The 14,338-nt window shown below is 34.8% G+C and overlaps 1 protein-coding gene across 1 annotated transcript; it reads left to right on the top strand.

The window, feature by feature from the left end:
- The first annotated feature begins 9,122 nt into the window (after nucleotides 1–9,122).
- LOC131801816 (E3 ubiquitin-protein ligase TRIM9-like) lies at nucleotides 9,123–12,798 on the top strand. The gene is made up of 2 exons (XM_059120784.1): nucleotides 9,123–11,064; nucleotides 12,772–12,798. The coding sequence occupies exons 1-2, from the start codon at nucleotides 10,132–10,134 to the stop codon at nucleotides 12,796–12,798; spliced, it is 960 nt and encodes a 319-aa protein (XP_058976767.1). The 5' UTR covers nucleotides 9,123–10,131.
- The last annotated feature ends 1,540 nt before the right edge of the window (nucleotides 12,799–14,338 follow it).

Here is a 14,338-nt window from a genome sequence, read left to right as displayed (position 1 = left end):
TTTATCTTGCAATATCAACATTACCATTAACTCGTCAACATTTTTATGATGACTTAATGATAGTCAATCAAAGACTAGTACGAAAAGACAATCATATGATAAACTTTGGATATTGGGGTGGTTCGAGGCTACATTTTTATACCCTCCACCTTGGGAAGGAGGGTATATTAATTTTGTCATTCCGTTTGTAACATGTCTAAATATTCGTCGTAGACCCCATAATGTATATATTTTCATAATCAGCATAAAATTCTAAGTCGATTTAACAATGCCCGTCTGTCTGTCTGTCTGTTGAAATCACGATACATGCCCCATTATTTGACGTAGAGCGTCAAAATTTAGCAGAATAATTTGCATTGTGTCTAGGATGGTTGGTATTGAAAATGAGATATATCGATCCATGTTTTGGTATAGTCCCCATATAACGGTACCTGCCGATATTCGGTATTTTGATGATTTTTGTCACATTTTTTCACTGATTTGTCTAAAAATTGGTATTTGTGGGTCAAAATGGGTCCTAGTTTGTGTGGCGAAACATTGTAATTATAGGTCCACGTTTTGGTATAGCACCCATATAACGGTACCTTCCGATATTCGGTATTTTGATAATTTTTGGCGCATTTCCTCATGGATTTGTCTAAAAATTGATATTTGTTGGTCATAATGAGTTCTATCTCCGGTGGCGAAACATCGCGTGTAAAAGTCCACGCTTTGGTATAGCCCCCATATAACGGTACCTCCCGATATTGGGTATTTTGTTAATTTTTGCCGCATTTTTTTCATGGATTTGTCTAAAAATTGTTATTTGTTGGCCATAGCGGGTTCTCGCTCTGGTGGCGAAACATTGCATGTATAGGTCCACGCTTTGGTATAGCCCCAATATAACGGTAGCTCTCGATATTCGGTATTTTGAGGATTTTTGTCACATTTTTTCACGGGTTTGTCTGAGAATTGGTATTTGTTGGTCGTATTGGGTTCTAGCTCCGGTGGAGAAACATTGCGTGTAAAAGTCCACGCTTTGGTATAGCCCCAATATAACGGTATCTCCCGATATTCTGTATTTTGATGGTTTTTGTCAAATTTTTTTCACGGATTTGTCTAAAAATTGGAATTAGTTGGTCATAATAGGTTCTAGCTCCGTTGGCGAAACATTGTATGTATATGTCCACGTTTTGGTATAGCACCCATATAACGGTACCTTCCGATATTCGGTATTTTGATGATTTTTGCCTCATTTTTTCATGGATTTGTCTAAAAATTGGTATTTGTTGGTCATAATGGGTCCTAGTTCGTGTGACGAAACATTGTATGTATAGGTCCACGTTTTTGTATAGCCCTATGTAGCGGTACCTCCCAATATTCGGTATTTTAGTGATTTTTGCCACATTTTCCCACGTATATGTCTAAAAATTGGTATTTGTGGGTGGAGGGTATTAAATGTTCGACCCGGCCGAACTTAATGTTTTTTTTTTACTTATTTTCTAAAAGAAGAGCTCTTATTAACAGGTCAGCAAAGTAGACCTTAGTGTACAAAAATTATATATTGTCTATTGAGAGCTCTAAGAGATACTCTGTCTGTATTCAGCAGGCCTAAAAAGGCAATCGAGCTTTAGAAGACCACCAATAGGTCTTTTTTGAAAGATCTTATGTCTATTGAAGAGTTCCAACTGGCCTTCCATCTCGAGAAGTCCTCGGGTTATAGAAGTAGAAGGTGTCTTGTCTATAGAAGAACTCTAAGCGATATTCTGTCTGTATTCACTAGGCTAAAAAAGGCGTTGGAGCTACAGAGGACCACTAAAATAGGTCTTCTGGCCATAAAAACCCTTTGAATGATCTTCGGTCTATTGAAGAGCTGCAACTAGCTTTTTTTCTCGAGAAGTCCTTGGGTTATAAAAGTAAAAGGTATTTTGTCTATAGAAGACCTCTTAGCGAGAAGTCCTCGGGTGAAAGGTGTCTTGTCCATAGAAGACCTCTAAGGTGTAGTCTGTCTGTATTCAGAAGGCCTAAAAAAGGCGTTCGAGCTTTAGAAGACCATTAGTAGGTCTTTTGGCAATAAGAATTTTTTTTTTAAAGATTTTATGTCTATTGAAGAGCTCCAACTGGCCTTCCATCTCGAAAAGTCCTCGGGTTATAGATTTCAAAGGGATTTTCTACTATATGAAGCTCTTCTGTCCAAAGAATACTCTAAACGGTATTATATCTATAGAAATCCTCTTAAATCTCCATCCATAGGTCCCAGAAGGACTCGTCTATAGATGATATGTAATGGGTCTGCCTTTTAATGGGTCCTGTACATGAAAGTTCTCCAGAAATTCTTTTCTAAATAAATACCAACTATAGAAAGTGTTTCGTCTATGAAACCACTCTTAAAAGTCGTCTGTCTATGGAAGATCTATAAAGGGACTTCAGATGGCCTTCTATCTACATAGAGAGCCTTCGAAATACCTTCCATTTTATTGTTTATGACCTTTAAAAAAGATCTCTAAGATATATTTTTACTATAAAGGTCCCCTGGAGGATCTCCCAAGAAAATCTTCTAAATAAAGGATTTCCGTAAATGATGTTCCATACATAGCAGACCTTTAAAAGCCTTATTCATAAGGAAGCGTATTCATACATAATTTGGCACGGCCTAAAAGGCCTCATCAAAATAAGGGTTTTAAAACCTGGATCTCTTTGAACCAAATCCTTTTCAGGTAATTTGAAGTCGATCTAGTGATGACTGTCCGTCGATCGAGTTCGGAGATGGGCAATATCGGTCTAATCCTTGTGGTACCGACATTTTCAAAAATATTTTGCTGCACATAAAGAAAAAAATCCGCGTCATTCGGCCTTGGCACATCTCAAGATTTCTATAAACAAAAGATCTGCTATAAAGATGGTAGAGATTCGACTCCTTCTGGTCAAAAATTTGAATATCCATGAATCTCATGAAACGCGATATTAACATCTGACTCTATTCCGACTAAGTACATTTCAATATTACCAACAACACAAGATTTGTTACAAAAATGGTAGAAATCGGACCATTTCTTCTGGTACCTCACCCACAAAGGGTCAAGTATTTGAATAACCAAAACTATCATAAAATCCGAAATAAACATCCGGTTCTCTTCATATTTCACACATTCAAATATTTCTACTAACACAGGATCTGCTGTAATATCAGCTGCATATATCGGTCCACTCCATCAGGTACCTCCCTCACAAAGTGTAAAAATTTTGAATATCCATGATGATCATAAAACGTGAGTTAACATCACGACTCCATTCAGGCTTAGTATATCTCAATATTTCCATCAACGCAAGATCTGTTATAAAAATGGTAGTAATCGAACCATTCCTTCTGATACCTACTCCACAAATGGTCAAAATTTTGAATATCCATGAAGTTCCTGAAATGCGAAATTAACATCCGATTCCATTCTGGCTTGGAACATCTTAATATTTCCATCAACACAAAATCTTTTATAAAGATGACAGAGATCGGACCATTTTTCCTGGTACCCACCTACACATAGCGTTCAAGATTTAAAAAAAAAACAATACGCTTAAAGAAACCGAAATAAGCATCCAACTCTCCTCAAATTTCATACACACAAAATTTTTTGTAAACACACGATCTGTTGTGAAGATGATATATATTTGCGAACCCCTTCTGGTACCTTACCCACAAAGGGTCACAATTTTCAACTTTTTTCTGTCATAACTTGCGAAACAAGTCAGTGATTCTTTACAGCTTGCTATATCTATATACATATCTATCAACCAGATACCTGAGATGAATATGGACTTTATGATTTCGCATAAAAATGGATATAAATGTTCGATATTCTTGTAATTTTTCCCACACCAATATTTTTATCTGGATTAGGTGGAGTATGAAAATGGAATACTTCGGTCGACTATATTTGATACCTCACGCACATTTTAACATTTTCGAAAAATTATCACATATAAAGCGAAGGAAGTAACCAATGTAATCCTAATCTGGCACGTCGCAATATATATATCATATTTATTTATGTCCGATACGAAATGGACAATAGTGACCCATTTCTTCGAAACCTGCTCAATAGAGGGTCAACAATTTGAATAATCATAACAGAAGTTAAAATATATTTAAATAATCGAACATTGGCTGAGGGTCTGTCGGCAAAACGGACTGATACTTTTTACTTGTTTTTTTTTTTTTTTTAACATTTACTAGATATAAATTAATCTCCACTGACACCGGTTGATCTCGCCAAAATTTCTCCCGAAATGCATTTCTATGCAATTGCAATTTCGTTATTGTTGTTATTATGAAATTCTGACTAAAGTATTTTGTTTATATTTCGCCGGTCGTGTTTGATTGAATTCCCTTGCATTGCCGATGTTTTCCTCTGTTTGTTGTTCGTTTCTAATTTACGGTTTTATTTTGTTCCATTGCAACCCGACAGCAAGAGTATATTTTGTAGATTGACAACATAACCCCACGCAACATCGAACCACCACCCTTGTTTGTTTTTCCAGCCAGTCGAACATGTTGGTTGGTTGTCGTGAAATTTTGTTGTGCCTGTGTTGTTGTTGTTGTATTCATTTTGCCGGGTATACCGATTGGAATATTTGTTTGGTTGCGACTGGAAGAGAAAATTTACGGTACAATTGTTTGGATTATGTTGGAGAGCATAGTTGCCAGAGGTGGATAAGTGGAAATTCATATAAAATTTAATTTTTCAAAAAAAAAAAAACTAATTTCGTATTGTCTAAAAAATTTGTCGAAATACTTGTTTTTGGGAATAACATGGGGGTGAAGTCATGTACTTGTATGTAAGGGAAACACATTCACTCCATGGTGAAAAAATGTTAATTTGAATTTAACAAACATTTTGTTCTCTTAAAAATATAAATTTCATCGAATATAAAAATGGTAGCATTATAGCTAAAGTACGAAGGATTTGACTAATTTTCAAGAAATTAAATTCATTTTTGTAATTATTCCAAGATTTCTTTATGGCTGAAATAGCTCTCTCTCTCTCTCCCTGAATTACTAAGATATTACTTCTTAGGCTTGATTTAGCATTTAAAAGTTCGACAATACGATACACATTTTTTAAGAGCTATAAAAATTATTCAAAAAACCTCCGACAGGACTACAAGTCTGCTTCTCTCCCAAAAATATATTTTATATGATGAAAATTTTATCGTCTGGCTTTTTGCAAATAAAGACTAGTTCTGTGTTCAGAAACGTGATAAGAACACTTTTTAGAAATAAAAAAAAAAAACTATCAAAATAACTGCAGTTTTAAAAATATCCTTACCGAGGTTACGGACCTATGGCAATAATTTGAAAACTGCAATTAGATTAAACAGAGTTGCCAGTATTTCAGAAACCTTTTGAGAAATAACTAATTGCTTGACCCGACGTTTATACGAATTTAGGCTATATTGGCATTTTTAGGATTACCAGCAAAAGTCCACTTTAAAAATTTAGATTAACTACAAAATTTCGTGTTAGACATTTTTAGTACTGTAACGACAGGATTTCTCCCCTTGGGTTCGTACAGATATTTCATTTTTGAGACAGGAAGAGAAAGACAGTGGTTTACGTTTTCATATTACTATGTTTTTATTATAAATGAAATTTGAACTATATATAACTATAGATTAAAATAACTATCCTACTCGTCTTCCGTCCGGGATTGGGGGTTCTTCCACTCGAGACCTGGATAAGTACTCAAGGAACGGGACAAGGATACATGAACAGGGTGTTCAGGATTCGGGATGGATTCTCTGCGAGAGACCTGGATAAGTACTCAAGCAGGCTACGGGATATTCAAGGATACGGCTGCAGGAGATCTTCCGCTACAAGGATAAAGGATACGTTTGCAAGAGACCTTAATAACTACTCAAGCACTACAGGATATTCAAGGATATGATTGCAAGAGACCTTAAAAATTACTCAAGCACTACAGGATATTCAAGGATATGACTGCAAGAGACCTTAATAAGTACTCAAGCACTACAGGATATTCAAGGATATGATTGCAAGATACCTTAATAAGTACTCAAGCACTACAAGGATCTAGGATACGTTTGCAAGAGACCTTAATAAGTACTCAAGCACTACAGGATATTCAAGGATATGATTGCAAGAGACCTTAATAAGTACTCAAGCATTACAAGGATCTAGGATACGTTTGCAAGAGACCTTAACAAGTACTCAAGCACTACAAGGATCTAGGATACGGTTGCAAGAGACCTTAATAAGCACTCAAGCACTACAGGTTGTTCAAGGATATAGTTGCGAGAGACCTTAATAAGTACTCAAGCACTACAGGATATTCAAGGATATGATTGCAAGAGACCTTAATAAGTATTCAAGCACTACAGGATATGATTGCGAGAGACCTTAATAAGTACTCAAGCACTACAAGGATATTCAAGGATAATAAATGACTCACCAAGGATGTGTTAGGACTCACACAAGGTTGGGTAAGGATATAAGGATTCGATCCCAGGATGTCCCGAATAGAATTGATGATGGTTAACCTACCGCTTGGATGTTGCTGCTTTCGTGGTCTGGCACTGACTGTCCCCATTTTAAGTTTGGTCGCCCTTTATATGGGAGTCTAAACACCTGTCTTGTGGTAGATTAACGGGACCTTGTTTACTTCATTTGAATGTCCCAAAAACATAATCAGAGAACATTATAACGGGACATCTCCCTCTCTCGCCCTTGCTCTCTGTACGAAAACCCCACAGAACAAAACGCGCTCTACTGTTTCATACTTTATTTATATAAAAAAACATCCTTGGTACAAAAAATAACATCAGAGTATGGGCGAAAATGAACTCCTTGTGATTTTCGTCGTCACAGTACGTAACGTTCGCAATTTGTTCAGTTTGACTAAAATGTTTAATCAAAACCTCTTACTTGGTATTAAATTTCCAGGCTTTCAAGGTTCCATACATCATTCATATTTTTTCCTTTTTTCTGAAAGCTCTTCAAAATCTTTCAATCTGATGTTTACCGAAAGAAATTTAGTAAGACCACTGCTCAATGGACCCATCCAACTTTTTCTGTTCAACAATATTAAACTCTATGTTAACCATAGAAACAATCGGTGACCTCAATATAAAATTTTAGAATTTCAGATCTATCCCTTCATCCAATACCAAATTAAGTAACATTAACTACGCATACCCAAAACAATCTACATCTCATCGCCCTAAACACCAACAGTGGTCCAAAACTACTACCATTTAGTACTTGTCATATAATTTTAGTATACATTTTACAAACCACATCTATATCTCAGTTGCAGATACCAAAAGAGACCTTTATATTAATTTTCGGGATTCCAGCTCTATGCATTCACTCAATACCAAATTTAGCACTATTCACCACTTTTCCTACAATTATAGTACAAATTTTAGAAACCACCTCCATATCTCAAACACAGGGACAGAAAGAGACCTTATTATGAAATTTCGGTATTCAAGCTCTATCCCTTCAACCAATACCAATTTTAGTACCACTTTGTACTTTTCGAACGATTATAGTACACATTTATAAAACCACCTTCCTTAAACCGATGACACCAATAGTGGCATCTACAGGGTGAGATAAAAACAACTGTAACAAAGTCAAACGTCATAATTTATTATTTATCGAATTGATCACCTTTAGCACGAATTATGGCCTTCAAACGGCCAATGAAACCGTCACACGCTGCCCGAATGTTGCTCTGCGGTATTTTGGTCCATTCCCGGCGAAACGCTTGCTTAAGGTGATCGAGACTTTGGTATTTTTTAGTGCCAACTTTGCTTTCCCAAAATACTTCAGACACAATAGTCCAACGGATTGGTATCCGCAGATTTTGGTGGCCATTGTGTGGTGAAAATGAAGCGAGGAACCTCATTTTGTAACCATTCTTGGGTGGCGCGTGACTAGTGCGATTGTGCTGAGTCCTGTTGGAATGTCTAAGGTCTGCGGCCAAAATGTTTGCGTGCCCATGGCTTCAATACTCTCCAGAATATTTTCGCGATAATATTCGTCATTTATTCGAATAATAAGAGCGAAGAGCTACAATAGGCTGTTATGGTGGCCCACACCATCACCGTGGCCGGCGCTTGAGTTCTGTTGGCCAACCGAAGGTGCACATTTTCAACTGACCTCTTTTGCAAGCAAACACGATAATTTTGTTTGTTTTCAAACTGCTGGACAACGAATGTTTCTCATCGGAGAAAACAAAATTCCGCAGTTTACCACTTTCGGCCAAGCGAAGCCACTCTTCAGCTCTTTTGAGCCTATTTTCTTTCCTAGGCAGTGTAACTTCTTGCACTTTTTTGAATTTCAATGGCTTTACCCCGTGCTCATTTTTCAATATTTGCCGAATGGAATAATGCGATATGTTCAGCTCACGACCCAATGCGACGCGGGTTTCGATCTTCACTTTCGTCCACTTCCTTGGCGTCGGGCTACGCTACCAGTATCACGGTAACGAGCGATGGTACGAGACACAAAAGAGTTATTCACATTTAAATGCTGGAGGGCTCTAAAGATAGCAACTTGTGGTTTTCCAGCCAAATATAAAGAAATCACACTGTCACGCTTGAATTCCGTTACGAATAACTTTTTTTCTGGAAAATTCTGAAAAATGCTTTTGTACGCTTGTAAACTATATAATGAGCTGTCACTGGAATAATTTTAACAGCTGTCGGACGAGGGGCTTGGAAATGACAGCAGTCTGAAGTTGGTTGCAGTTTTTTTATCTCACCCGCATTTCATATTTAAACAGAGTTGCCATGTTTATTCGCGATATTATAGTATTTTGTTTTTGCAAAATGGTCAGGCTTAATTCCATCATTGTTGTTTTTATAAAAACAACGTTTGTTTATTAACAATAATGGGATTAAGTCTGACCATTTTGCAAGAACAAAATATTCCATATTTATTATTTCATTGGATACCCAGTGAATGACAAATTTTAATTTAGATGAACAATAATAATTTAATGTAGAATATAATAGTGTTTTATCATTTTTCTCTTTATAAATAAAATATAATTTATTTTTTTAGTTTTCAAGTAAAAAATCTCGCCATTCCTTTTTCCAGATTTCAACCAACATTTTTCTTTGGCTGTTTCGCTGGATTCCCGTTCAACAATCATCGATAAAACACACTGCAACCAACAACCACTTCACGCAACATGTTCGATGTCAGAGACAACAAAACAGCCCGCTTTAGACATTGCCGAACAATGGATGTCGCAACGAACATTTAGTTTAGCTTGAGAATTCGTGGAAAGTGGTTGAGCGAGCGGAATCTACGCGCGTTGTCAACGGGAATAAGAAGAGTCACAACAACGGTTCGTTTACAGTGATGAAGTTCATTGAGGAGCTATAACAAATAACATAAGATATTCAAGTGTGCAAAAAATTTGTGAAAATCTGAAAATTTTGAATGAAAAGAAAATCTAAAACGGAAATTGAAAATAAAATATTGAAGCAAGTGCAAATTAACCTAATCGAAATTGGAATGTTTTGAAATCGATAAGATAAGGAGTTAATGTGCAAAAAAATAAAACATATGGATGCAGTGTAGTAAAAGTATCGGAAATACCTACGTAGTGAATAAAATATTGAAAAAAAAAATATCTAAGTAAAATATTGAAATAATACCACAACAGTTATATTGGTGTTTGATTATGCTGAAGTAAATGAGAATTACAGCTGACGACGACTATCTTATCAGTGAAATGAGTGATAAATTGTAAGAAAAAAAAAAAACCAGAAGCTACCTACCGGCTGATTAAAAGCGGAAATCCCCTTCAAGAAAAATTTCAAAACTAATTTTTTGAAAATAAGCTCCAATTGGAAAATATATCCACTTTACATTTTAATAATCAAAAAATTGAAAATAATTTTGAATGTCAATTATTTTTGAGTGAATATTGAAAAAAGTGCCATAAAAATAAAAAAAAAATAATTTCCTCAAGGAAAATGTTTAAATAACTCGAAATAAATAAAGAAAAATAAGCAGTTGGATTGGAATTTTGAATTTTCAATATCATCGACGAACATCAAGGAATCCCCCACCCAAATATACCCCGGCAACCCCCCAAGTAACCACAAAATCTTATTATGGAGGACGAACTACGTTGTCCCACATGCAAACAGCTTTTTGCTAATCCTGTTTTGTTGCCCTGCTTCCATGCCCTGTGCCTGGGCTGTGCTTTGGATATACAGACACCCTATACACCTGGTGCCATTTTGGCCTCGGTTACGGGAGGCGGTGGTGGTTCATCGTCCCTGAATGGTGGTACCCTACACAGTGTTGCCGCCACAGTACATCCCCATCCATCTGGTCTGGCTGCCGGTGGAGGACATCATTCACATCCCCACAATCACACACATCCCTCGACGACCCGACACTCGTCCAACAGTTCAGCTGCCAGTACGGCCAGTTCAGCCACCGGCACCGAATCCGTAACCTCAGATCAAGATCAGTCCGATAAAGTCAGCATCCTCAGTGAAGCCGATTCGGGTGTTGTCTGCTGTTCGAACACCTCACGACCCGTGTCGTATGCCGGTACTGGACACATTACCAATCTTCTACAGGGTGCTGCCTCAGCTCCACCAGGTGCTGCCTTCAGTCTCACCTGTCCACTTTGCCGTAAAATTGTTTTCTTTGACGAGGGTGGTGTTCGCAATTTACCACCCTACCGGGCCATGGAATCCATTGTGGATCGTTTCTGTGCCCGTGAGGCGTTGCGTTGTCAAATGTGTGAAACAGATCCCAAGGTCGCTTCGTTGGTGTGTGAACAGTGTGAAATACGTTATTGCGATGCCTGCCGGGAGCTATGTCATCCGGCTCGTGGCCCATTGGCCAAACATAATTTGGTCAAACCCAAGGGAGCGGCCCAACAACGCGAATCAGTGTGCGGCGAACATGAGGAGGTCCTGTCAATGTATTGTCTCACCTGTAAGATCCCAGCCTGTGCTGAGTGCATCAACGATCAGCGTCATCCACAACATGAAGTCCAGCCGATCACCACGACATGCAAGGCACAAAAGGTAAGTTTGAATGAAATCTATTTTATAATAAAGAAAGTGAATCGGTCTTGGAAGTCATATTTAGGGTTAAATAAAAATCAGTAGAAAAGGGATTTAATAAGGTCCTTATAAAAGATGGGAAGACATGGAAAGGCTATTAAGGGCAATTTTTAAAGAGGCATAGTGTTTATTATAAGGATATTCCTCTAAAAGCTAATCCATTACGTAAGAAAAAAATGTCTCTGGGATTAAAAAAATCGACTTTAAAGAATTATTTGAAAATTTCTTCGTTTGTGTCTAATTTGTTTATTTCTATAAAAAGAGGTGAATTTCGGAATCTGTTCAAATATATGAAAATATCATTTAATTCTAAAGGGTTGAGCAATGTTTTCAATAAAAATAGAATTAAATAATGTTTTATATTGAAAAAAATGTCCTTTTAAAATCTGAATATTTTTTATTAATAGACTTAGAACATTTGAAGAATTTCTCCTGAAATATATGCTCCGCTTCAGTACCTTTAAGGGTCTCTCAGTTTTGTAATTCTTACCATATTTTTATAAATATATTTATTTTTTTATTTACATATAGTATAATGGTGTGTTCTTTTTTAAGATTATCGTGGCCTTCGTGGCATATTTTTGTATCCTCAGTCCCAGAAGTTTTTTTTATAAAAAAATTTATATTCTCTTGAAGAAAAAACCAAACTATTGGAGAAAATTTTTATATGAAAAATTTGAGAATTTTTTAATAAACATTTGTTTATACAAAGTTTTATAAGGGATATTGTTCAGGGTTTATGGAGATACATATTGTGAACATATTAAATACACATTCTAAAGGATTTAAAATGTTTTTCACATTAGCCATCAAAAATTTTTTAAAATTTAAAAATCGTCTCCAATGCTGGTTAGTTTTTCCATAAAATTCTGATTTGAAAATTAATTTTTTTCTACACAATTTGTTCTTATTTATAAAAGCACTAATTTAAAAAATTTAAAATATAAAAATTTTTGGTCTGTGATTTCTAATATTAAAAAAAAGTTGTGTCAATTTGGATAAAAGAAAACAATCAATAAACATTAATTTCACCTAAGAATATAAAATATATATTCATAAACATTGTTGATCAGAAATTTCTTTATATTGAATTTCTGATCCAAAATTTGTAAGAAATGCATTTTTTATAAAAAAGTGAGTTGTGAATTTTTGTAAATGTATGTTCCAACAAAGAATGATATTTTTGGTAAAATGGTTAAGGTGTTTTTATTTAAAGAGAATAATAACCTTTGGAATATTTTTCTCTAAATATAGACCCGAGGGCTGCTATTCTCAAAGTCTACTAAATTCTACTTCAATGGATGTTCTACAAAAAAAAAAAAAAAAAAAAAAAAATAAAATAAATAAATAAAAAAAAAATAAATAAATAAAATAAAAAATAATAAAACCAGTTAAGAAACTCTTAAAGTCAGGCGGGACAGACTAATGCTACGTCTGAACCGATTTTCACCAAATTTGACAAACTCTTGTTCTTGGCTCACTGGGGGCGTAAGTGCCACATTACATCCCATTTGGGCTAATATTACACATTTGATGCAAAATAAAAAACAAATCAGACGAACATATATATATGGGAGCTATGTCCTAATCTGAACCGATTTCGATAAAATTTGGCATGGGTATTTCTGAGCTCTATTTGATATATTTTTCCAAATATCTTTGTTACAGAGTTCATATTACGGCTCCGATAGGTAGACATATGGGAGACATATCTAAATTTAGACCAATAATCTCCAATTTCAATAGTGATTCTATGCAGATCATCAAAAGGAACTATGGGTCTTTAACGTTTTATTTTGCCTGTTACAAACAAATGCACAAACCCTTACCACCATGTGGTGTAGGTTATAATAAAATAATAAAAAAAATGTTTTCATGTATTTCTATTAAAGTATATATTCTTAGAAATTATGGATTTAGTATCAAAATGTTTAAAACAGTTCTGGGATGTTTGTTCGGTAACATTTCTGAAATTTTTAGGGGAAATAATCGGTGGGTAAAGGCAAAAATAGTTCTAAACAAGAAAAAAAATCTAAATTTTATCTACAAAAATTGCATTTGATAATTTTTTAATGGTCGTTGAAAAATCCAGCATTTTTTGAAAAATTCAGAAATTTTAAAAATGTTCCTAAAAATCCAGTATTCACGATTTGTTACGAGGGAATCTCGAAAAATATTCCTAAATTTCTAACCAGGAAATTTTAGAAATCTACAACTTTTGGTCGGGATATAAGATCATCCTTGAAAAGTTTAAATTTTAATATGGGACTACTTTGTAAAAAAAATCTTAAGAACCTACAGTTTGAAAAAAACAAGATTTTTAGGTTACCTAAAAACCTCCTTGAAGAATTTTCGGAAAAAAAATATGAACTTAAAAAATGTATGGTGTTTGTCCTTGTAAGGAATATTTTGAAAAATTAAAGATATTTGGTCGGAACGGTCTTTTTTTTTAATTCATAATCTCTGTCCTGTGGAAACTTTAAAAAAATATACACGCCAATTGGTCTCGATGTCCTACCAGATTTTTGATTTTTCTCCTGGTAGTCCTTGTAAAAAAATATATTTTAAAATTCATAAGTTTATTTGACAGCTGAAAATATTCTAATAATGATTCAAGTTCAGAAATACCTTGTAAAATGATTCTTTAAAAATCCACGAATTTTGTTCGGATATCCTTAAAAAATTGGTTATTTTTTCCTTAAAATGCATCATTTTTCCTAAAAACAACTTACAATTTTTATTGAAAAAATTCCCAATTTAATATGCAGAATTTTTCGCAAGAACGCCTTAATTCAAAACTTATATGCATAGCCAAAATGTCCTTGATTTTTTTTTTGTAAATCAACGTTTACATATTTCCTTGAAGCCCAATAGTCAAATAAATACTGTGATTTATCAATAATTAAAATAAAATATAACAAATTTCCTTGAATATTAAAAAATATAACCCCTGCAAATTATGCCCTAAAATCCTTCGGAAATGATTTTTAATAGGGGAGAATACCACAAGAACTTAATACGAGAGAATATCTTCCATTTTCATCCCCATCCATATTACTTTGTGAGAATTTTCAGTCAAATCTTGTGGAGAACATATATAGCCTATCCTCGATCTCGTAAATATTTATAACATCACATATGATGAATTTTGATTATTTCCTAAACATCACAACTGTGACCTCATTAACACTTGACGAAATATTTTACTCAAGAAATATTTTCATCTTGAGGGAAA

Source organism: Musca domestica, unplaced genomic scaffold (assembly GCF_030504385.1).
Source record: "Musca domestica strain aabys unplaced genomic scaffold, Musca_domestica.polishedcontigs.V.1.1 177, whole genome shotgun sequence".
Classification (NCBI taxonomy): Eukaryota; Metazoa; Arthropoda; class Insecta; order Diptera; family Muscidae; genus Musca; species Musca domestica.
The sequence above is the reverse complement of the archived record's forward strand: the minus strand, read 5'-3'. Positions and strand labels throughout refer to the sequence as shown.